General features: G+C 32.5%; 2 protein-coding genes across 2 annotated transcripts; both read left to right on the top strand.

Annotated features, from left to right (window-relative positions):
• The first annotated feature begins 6,842 nt into the window (after window positions 1–6,842).
• LOC111421889 (NADH dehydrogenase [ubiquinone] 1 alpha subcomplex assembly factor 8) lies at window positions 6,843–7,040 on the top strand. The gene has a single exon (XM_071201390.1). The coding sequence runs from the start codon at window positions 6,843–6,845 to the stop codon at window positions 7,038–7,040; it is 198 nt and encodes a 65-aa protein (XP_071057491.1).
• Window positions 7,041–7,042: 2 nt separating this feature from the next.
• Window positions 7,043–8,318, top strand: LOC111421888 (Phosphatidylinositol glycan anchor biosynthesis class M). The gene has a single exon (XM_023055087.2). It carries the CDS (start codon window positions 7,043–7,045, stop codon window positions 8,261–8,263), a length of 1,221 nt encoding a protein of 406 aa, XP_022910855.2. The 3' UTR covers window positions 8,264–8,318.
• Window positions 8,319–9,891: the final 1,573 nt, after the last annotated feature.

The raw sequence follows: 9,891 nt of genomic DNA, 5'->3' as shown, positions 1-9,891 counted from the left end.
TGATCAAGACGGCAACTTAATTTTTTGATAATAAAAAAAAACTCTAGATTTGTTTTAATTTATTTATTGAAGAATATAAATTTAAAATGATAAATGTTTATTAGATTTCAAAATGTAAAGATTTTTTATTAATTTAATGTTTTATTAATAAATTAAAATTTGTATTGGAATTTTTTTATTTGATACTTTGAAATCTGACAGATTTGTTAATAAAAGAAATCCCTAAATAGTAATCAATGTAACCGGTTTATTTAAAAAAATTTATATTTCATTAATAATAATCAAATCAATTTAATTTTCAGCCTAATTAACTTTTTAATAATAAATTAAATCAATAAAATATTAATTTTTAAATTATACTGTAATATAACTGTCATTAGAACTAACACTAGATTTAGATAATAATATAACTAGAATAATTCCAACATTTCTAGTTCTATATCTTCATGTTAGTTCTAAGTAGTGAGAGTGTAAGTATAAAACTAGAACTAACATTATACTTAGAACTAGAAACATTTGGGCTTAGCCGCACATCTCTAAAGCCAGCTAAACGCGAAACTTTCTAGTTGTAGGTCTAGTGTTACTTCTAGTTTTAGTTCAATAACAATACACAACCTAGGACTATTCAGTGCTAATTAGCGTTACTTAAAACTGTCACTAGAACTAACACTAGACCTAGAACTAGAAACATTCCGGTTTAGCCGCACGTCTCTAAAGACGGCTAAACCAGAATGATTCTAGTTCTAGGTATAGTGTTAGTTCTCAATAGTAACAGTGCTAGTGTAAAACCAGAATTAAAACTATACTTAGAACTAGAAACATTTAGGTTTAGCTGCACGTCTCTGAAGTCGACTAAACCCAAATGATTCTAGTTCTAGGTATAGTGTTCGTTCTACATAGTAACAGTGCAAGTGTAAAACTAGAACTAACACTATACCTAGAACTAGAAACATTTGGGTTTAGCCGCACGTCTCTAAAGACGGCTAAACCCAAATGATTCTAGTTCTAGGTATAGTGTTAGTTCTGCATAGTAAGAGTGCTAGTGTAAAACTAGAACTAACACTAGACCTAGAACTACAAACATTTGGGTTTAGCTGCATATCTCTGAAGACGACTAAACCCAAATGATTCTAGTTCTAGGTATAGTGTTCGTTCTACATAGTAACAGTGCAAGTGTAAAACTAGAACTAACACTATACCTAGAACTAGAAACATTTGGGTTTAGCAGCACGTCTCTAAAGACGACTAAACCCAAATGATTCTAGTTCTAGGTATAGTGTTCGTTCTACATAGTAACAGTGCAAGTGTAAAACTAGAACTAACACTATACCTAGAACTAGAAACATTTGGGTTTAGCCGCACGTCTCTAAAGACGGCTAAACCCAAATGATTCTAGTTCTAGGTATAGTGTTAGTTCTGCATAGTAAGAGTGCTAGTGTAAAACTAGAACTAACACTAGACCTAGAACTAGAAACATTTGGGTTTAGCCGCACGTCTCTAAAGACGGCTAAACCCAAATGATTCTAGTTCTAGATATAGTGTTAGTTCTGCATAGTAAGAGTGCTAGTGTAAAACTAGAACTAACACTAGACCTAGAACTAGAAACATTTGGGTTTAGCCGCACGTCTCTAAAGACGGCTAAACCCAAATGATTCTAGTTCTAGGTATAGTGTTAGTTCTGCATAATAAGAGTGCTAGTGTAAAACTAGAACTAACACTAGACCTAGAACTAGAAACATTTGGGTTTAGCCGCACGTCTCTAAAGACGGCTAAACCCGAATGATTTTAGTTCTAGGTATAGTGTTAGTTCTAGTTTTAGTTTAATAACAATACACAACCTAGGACTATCTAGTGCTAACTAGCGTTACTTAGAACTGTCACTAGAAGTATCACTAGAACTAGAAACATTCGGGTTTAGCCGCACGTCTCTAAAGACGGCTAAACCCGAATGGTTCTAGTTCTTGGTATAGTGTTAGTTCTACATAGTAACAGTGTTAGTGTAAAACTAGAACTAACACTAGACCTAGAACTAGAAACATTCTTCAGACGCACGGCTAAACCCGATACTTTCTAGTTCTAGGTCTAGTGTTAGTTGTAGTTTTAATTCAATAACAATATACAACCTATGGTTATCTAGTACCAATAACTAGCGCTACTTAGAACTGCCACTAGAATTAATACTTGACCTAAAACTAGAATCATTCTTTAAATGTAAAGGACAACTAGGCGATTCCATTTCTAACTACAAACAAAAAGAAAACGCTTCGGATTGTAGTGGTGTCTATTCTGTTAAGTGTTGCTATTGTTCTGCTATATATGTTGGTCAGACCGGTCGAAAATTACAAAAAAAGATTATGCGAACATAAAACCAGATGCACTTCGAACATTTTCAAACATAAATTAGAAACAGGCCATAACATTGATAATAGCTTTGTTCGTTGGGACTGCACTAAGCAGTTTAGTGCAGATGTTGTGTGTTCGTTGAGGATAGTGCAGTTTAGTGCAGCTGCACTCATACTGTTTGTTGGGCCATGCGTAGTGCAACTTCGTGCAGATTTTGTTGCACCTGAAAAGTTCAATAAGTGCAATGTAATTCAGTGTAACGAAAATGGCGGAATATTTAAAAGCGTGTTTTGTAATAATTAATATTCATATTAAATATTAAGAAATAAAACTTTATAATAATTAATATTTGTAGTATTAGAGAACACAGTACATTCAACCCCAGTAGAGGCAGTAGAAAATGGACAAGATAGTAGATAAATGGACAACAGACTATAAATAAGATATTAATTTGTTTCTTTTTTTAGGGTTATTATAAATTATTAGGCAAAGGAAGAATTCCAAATCAGCCCGTCATTGTTAAGGCCAAATTCTTCTCGAACTCTGCAAAAGGTAAAATTAAAGCTGTTGGTGAAGTTGTAATAAAATTATTATAAAAAGAAAAAATTATTACTATAAAGTTATATTTTTTTGATATTAACATAACTTCAACATATTATACACTTTTTTTGATAAAAATCTGTTCGTTGCGACCACGGTTTATACACTTTTCTGACCTGCATTAAGTTGACATGACATTGTTACACTTCATTGCACTATGACGTTATACGAGTGCCATGTCCAAACAAAGCTTATAGCTTTGTTCGTTGGGACTACACTACTCTGCACGACATGGCACTCATATAACGTCATAGTGCAATGAAGTGTAAGTCAGTGCAATGTCATGTCAACTAGAACTAACACTAGACCTAGAACTAGAAACATTCGGGCGTAGCCGCACATCTCTAAAGACGGCTAAACCTGCATGATTCTAGTTCCAGGTATAGTGTTCGTTTTACATAGTAACAGTGCAAGTGTAAAACTAAATCTATACCTAGAATTAAAAACATTTGGGTTTAGCCACACGTCTGTAAAGACGGCTAAACCCAAATGATTTTAGGTCTAGGTATAGTGTTAGTTCTACATAGTAACAGTGTTAGTGTGAAACTTGAACACTAAACCTAGAACTAGAAATATTCGGGTTTAGCCGCACGTCTTTAACCTTAGAATACTAACGGTATGTTGTTTGTCCGTTAATACTAACGACACGTCAAATTTACGTACTATCGTTTTTCATGCTTGTATGATTACGTTTTCAGAAATTAGCTGTTGTGGAAGAAAATAGAAAGACACTGAGGCTGGTTAATGTATTTATTAATTTGATTTTTTCTAACTTGTATCATAGTTGGAAAAGAAAACGAAATTAAGCTTGAGCATTTCGCAAACTTTCGTTCGAATTTTCTTTAGAGTGAACCTCAAATAAAAGGCAAATGTGCATAGCACAAATAGACTTTTTTGTTAGACATCTAAGAATAAATAATAAACATAAACAAATAAAGATAAATCATTTCTGTTGTTGGCTACTGTTTATACATATTTTTATGTGATGTTTAAGACACAACGCATGATGGCATACTTAACAAATTGTGGTCGTCATTCTCCTCTTCACTGTAGGACTTCCTGATTCTCTGCAATTAATAGGCTGATCTTGTAAAACTGGACATAGAGAGTCTTTCAATTTTCTTTACTAGGAGGGGCAATTTTGTAACTTTTCTTGTTGCCATAGTCTGGTGAGTTGTTCTTGAAGTTTAAGAACAAATTCTTGCCTTGATAATGGTGTCTGTCCTCTTTTTATTCCATTATGGTTATATATGACATAGGAATTCACTACTGCAATGTTGAGCATATTGTAGAAAAAACAAAGAGGCCATCTCCTGGTCTTTCTATTGACGCACATTCTCTGCACCATTTGGTCAAAAGAATCAACAGCTCCTTTTGTCGCATTATAGGTGTGGATTATATCCGGTTTGTTTGTTTGTTAATTTATACAGTCTGTTTAATGCATTGTCGAAAGTTAACGAACTATTTTATTTTGTTTAGGTTTATAAGACACAAGAGTCATTTTATCATCAAATGCAAGGACAGAAGTTCCACATTTCCGGGATTTATGGTCTTGTAATTCCATAAGTATTTCTGACTTGTATGTATGTATGTAGGAAAGCGGAGGGTATGCTACGCACACAGCACCTAGGCCCCAACGGGCCCCTTGTACATCCTCCTACACTGTCTCCGGCTACATCAACCAGCCTAAGGAATTTCCGAAGGCTAGGATACAGCTCAGAGGTGTGTTCCTGATGCCATCTGTGGTCGGCCATTCCTCTCCGAAGTCTCTCATTCTGAGGTCTTGCAGAGTGGGGCATTCACACAAGATGTGTCGGACCGTCTCCTCGCTCTCTTTACAGAGGCGACAGAGAGGACTAATAGCAAGCTTGAGGTTATAAAGATGCTTGTTTACCTTACAGTGACCCGTGACGAGTCCCGTTACAGTTCGTAGAGCGTTTCTACCAAGCCTTACGAAAGACAAGGCTGCCTCTGCTGAAGGATAATGTAATACTTCCTTAGACAGATGGCAACCCTTAACCCTATCCCACCAGTTCATGAACTTTTTGTGGGTAAAATCTTTAATTATCTCAATCTGAGTTGATAAGGACGGAGCGATTATCGGTTCAGGCGAACATGGCGCTCGCTTGGCAGCCCTTTTGGCAAGCCTATCAGCGTGCTTGTTACCTGAACAAGTCGAGTGTCCTTTTATCCATTGAAGTATGACACAGTTATGCACTGCGGCCTTCTCCAATGTCAGATGACAACCCATAACAAGTCCTGAGGTAATTGTTATTCTACTCAGGGCTAAAATAGCTTGTCTACTGTCAGTATAAATTGTAAAAGTCTTACCTACCAAGTTGGATCAGCGCACCTGTAACATACAAACACGCAAGTCTCTGTACTTTATTAAGTGCAGTAGTGGATGTAGACTGTAGGGTCTTTGACCACCATACTACTGCACCATAAGTAAGCATAGGTCGGATTACAGCCGTGTAAATCCAGAGGGCATTTCTGGGTGACAAACCCCATGTCTTACCTATAGCCCTCCGGCATTGACCGAATGCAACGTACGCTTTTTTTACTCTATTATCTAGGTGGGCTCTCCATGTCATTTTATTGTCAAGTGTGATGCCCAGATATTGTATTTCTGACTTATTTTTACGAAAAGTGCCAACTATTGCTAGATTGTATGGTTTATTCAGAAGTTACGTGGCTAAGGGAAGTTACCAGAAGTAAAACTATACCTAGAACTAGAAACATTTAGGTTTAGCTGCATGTCTCTAAAGACGACTAAACCCAAATGATTCTAGTCCTAAATCTAATGTTATTTCTAGTGACAGTATAAGTGTAAAACTAGAACTAACACAATACCTAGAATTAAAAGATTCTAGGTAGTTGTAGGTATAGTGTTAGTTCTAGTTTTAATTATTATTTAGTAAGGATTCAGTGTTAGATTAGTTTAGTTTTCTCCCGCTCCCTTAGCGTTTCGAGTTAGGGGAATTTCACTTTATAACCTAAAAAAATAATCACCTTGTCTATTAAGTAACATTCTAAATCTTCCCATTAATTTAGAAACAACCGGGGAAGTTTCGATATCAATCATTTCGTACATAATTTCAATTATTTAATGTTTCATTAATAAATTAAAATTTGTATCGGGATTTTTTTTATTCGAAACTTTGAAATCTGACAGATTTGTTAATAAAAAAAATCCCTAAATAGTGTAATCAATACAACCGGTTTATTTAAAAAAAAATATATATTTCTTTTAAAAAAATCGAATCAATTTAATTTTTAGCTTAATTAATCGTTTAATAATAAATCGAATCAATAAAATATTAATTTTTAAAATAAACTAAAATTTAATTTTTGACGTTCTTTTGACAGATGATTTTATAATAGAGGTTCTATTCTAATTTGTAATAATTTAACCTTTTTCATAACACGTTACATCACATTTAAAGTATTTTTAGTTTAAATTCATGAAAAAGAAAGATCCTTGTAAAGCTTACGCTTGTAAAATACAAGATTGTTTAAACGGTAATTATTCAATATAATAACATAACCTCAAAATAATTAAAATAAATTCGTTTAGATCGCAATTATAAAGAAGATTCTTGTAAAGACGTAATTCAAGATATGATAGATTGTTGTCGCCGTTGGGGTGACCGAAGTTTCGTTTGCGAAGGTTTCAAAGTTAATTCCGACAAGAAAAAGCCGGAATGAATTATTACAGGCAACAAAAAAAGAGTTTAAAGTGGTCACAACGTAACCCGAGATTATTTATCGGAATATTAACAACTTGCGCATTATCCGTGTTATTTTCGCGCCCGATTTACGACTTTTTCATCAGTAAGGAGGAACGCCCCAGTTTAGAGGAGTTACTTGCGACGCATAAATCTCGTTTTAGGGATTAAATGGAGTCCGTTCAAAAAGCACGTCACCGATTTCGTCAATATCCTTTTATATTGGCCGGTTGTAAAACGGAAGCGGGAAATTACGCAAAGTGCGTTTTAAAGAAAAGTTCGATTGAAATGAACGATTGCGCGAATGAATTTAAACTGTTTAAGAATTGTTTACAAAAGAGTGCTGGTAAATTGAAAACGAAGATTTAAAAATGTTTAAGAAATTCGTTGGATTAGAGATTTGGGGTCATTTAATTATTGGGTTTATTTTGAGGGGGGTTTTAATAATTTATGGGGATTTTCATGATGATTATTTTAAAGTTTCTTATACGGATGTTGATTATAAAGTTTTTTCGGATGGGGCTCGATGTGTAATCGAAGGGGATTCTCCGTATAAAAGGGATACTTATCGGTATAGCCCAATTTTGGCTTTTTTGATGGTTCCTAATGTTTTGATTCATCAATCGTTTGGGAAATGGTTCTTTTCTTTGTTTGATGTAATCGCAGGGTATTTAATTTATAAAATTGTTAAATTAAATAGTTTGGTTAATCATGATAAAAATGATTTAGAGGTTAAAGCGAAAATTAGTTCATTTTTTTGGTTGTATAACCCCTCTGTTTTTATAATATCAACGCGAGGTAATTGCGATGCAATTTCATCAATTTTCGTTTTATTAACAATTTATTTGTTGCAATGTGACTCACAATTTTTAGCCGGATTAATTCATGGCTTTGTTATTCATTTTCGTTTGTACCCCTTAATGTATAGCCTTGCTTATTTTATGAATCAAAATTCGAAAACTAATTTAAAACTGACTAAAATTGTTTATATTAAATACTTAATTCCTAATTTTAAACAGTTAAAATTAATTTTTGGAACTTTACTCGCATTAATTTCATTAACAACTTTCTTTTATTTCCTTTATGGGTACCAATTTTTATATGAAACCTACATTTATCATTTCATTCGAAAAGACACCCGCCACAACTTCTCTTTATATTTTTATCTCCAATATTTATCGGCCGATTTAAAAATCGTCAATATTTGGCAAAGAATTCTTACCGTTTTGCCACAATATTTATTAATAACCGTTTTATCGATTCGTTATGGCTTAAATAAATCCTCTTTGTGTTTTTCGTTGTTTTCAATCACTTTTGTTATGATTACTTACAACACGGTTCTTACATCGCAATATTTTATGTGGTTAATGGTGATTTTGCCGTTGTGTTTGTGGCAAATTAAAATTAATAAATTCACGTCGATCGTGTTGGTTTTAATTTGGATCGTGGCTCAATTGGCTTGGTTATATCCGGCTTATCTTTTGGAGTTTCAAGGGAAAAACACGTTTATTTTTATTTGGATTCAAAGTGTTGCGTTTTTCTCCGCTAATATCGGAGTTTTAGGTAGAATTATATCTTGTTATAAACCGTAGCAAAAATAGTTTAGGTTTGATGTTGTTGATTTCAATAAAATTTGTAACAAATTAATTTAAAGTTTTTTTATTAATTAATTAAGTTGTCTTAACCAATTTAATAATGCTACTTATATTGTTATTATTTCAGCCAATTTGGATTAAAACTTATTCCTAAAGTGCAAGTGTAAAACTAGAACTGAATATGTTGAAATGAAGTAATAATAAGTAGGCCTCTTGACCTCTAAAGTTTTTTATTAATTAAGTTTATGTACTTGGTACTACCTAGTTTCGACATATTATGATGTCATCATCAGCCAAATCTACAAAAGGATATATAAAAAACAATAAAATTGCATAAATATATCTCAACTTACAGTCAAATAGTTAAAACATCACGCTGAACAAACAAATTTCTACGTTAAAATAAAACATTATTTAAAAGAAACAGGAAAATAACTATTCTAAACAAGAATAGTACACAATTGAACTCCAAAGACGACTGTTAAATCAACATCGAACTAAATTTCAAACCGCTTACAAAAAGGAATAAAAATATCAGAGTAAAATAATTTTAAAATGAAATTATTTTTTCAAAAAGGCGTATAATGGTTTATAATAGTTTTCTAGTTGATCATTTAAAGTAAGATAGTTATCATTATGCTTAAGTTTATCGATTTCGAACATTTCAAGGAAATTCATTTTCAAACCTTTTTTACACTTATGTAGGAGTTGTACAGGGTGATTCAAATTCGATGTCCGAATAGGCTAACTCGAAAACTATAAGAGTTAGAAGAAAAGCCGAAAACCTCATAGCGCTATCGTCTTTTGTTTTTCCGGCCAAAATTGAAAATATCGTAAAACCAATAAGTGTAATTATCTTGGTTATTATTATAGGTGGAGTATTATAACAAAGACATTATATGGACACTTTTTTACAGAGAATTTCATGGCATAGTCAAAAAAAATTTTTCGGTTTTAGATTTTGAGATATCATGAGAATTTTCGTTTTTTTAAATAGAAACAACCACTGATTATTCGCTTATTAAATTCGTTATTTTTTTCTGATTACAAAAATATAGGGTTCGACGGGTCTATTTGTTATTGTTTTAGAATAAAGCTAAAAATAAACTTTTTTTATAAAATTTCCATCTAGTGTCGTCGAGGAAATTAAATTTACAGTTTCCTGTAAGTTACGGGACGGTAGGTAAAATCTAAAAAGTTAACAATTAAATACGAAGATAACTTCTGGTATTTAAAAACAAATAATTTTTTAATATGTAACATTCTAACATGTCAAACTTTTCAAAATTTTCGTAATTGATCTTAAAACCAGGATTTTTAAAGTGACACTTCAGAAAATTTTTGACACTTTTTAAATACAAACAAATGTTGCTATGTTTATTTGAATTAAAAAAAAAAGCATATGCGCGCCATCTATCGATAATTTATCGAAGTCGTTTAAAAATAATATTAAATCGTAATAAAAAATGTGAAATAATGCAACCTATTCCAACTTTTGTGTAAAACATATATAAATTAAACAGTTCAACAAATATATTTGTTTCAAATATCAGAAATATGTTGTTTTAATTTTTAAAGAACCGTAATTTACAGGAAACTGTAAATTTAATTTCTTCGACGACACT

The sequence above is a fragment of the Onthophagus taurus genome, chromosome 1 (assembly GCF_036711975.1).
Source record: "Onthophagus taurus isolate NC chromosome 1, IU_Otau_3.0, whole genome shotgun sequence".
Lineage (NCBI taxonomy): Eukaryota > Metazoa > Arthropoda > Insecta > Coleoptera > Scarabaeidae > Onthophagus > Onthophagus taurus.
This window is presented reverse-complemented; position numbering and strand designations above follow the sequence as displayed.

Bases quoted from the DNA above. Each gene is read 5' to 3' on its own strand.
- LOC111421888 (XM_023055087.2), top strand. From the start codon at position 7,043: ATGTTTAAGAAATTCGTTGGATTAGAGATTTGGGGTCATTTAATTATT.
- LOC111421889 (XM_071201390.1), top strand. From the start codon at position 6,843: ATGGAGTCCGTTCAAAAAGCACGTCACCGATTTCGTCAATATCCTTTT.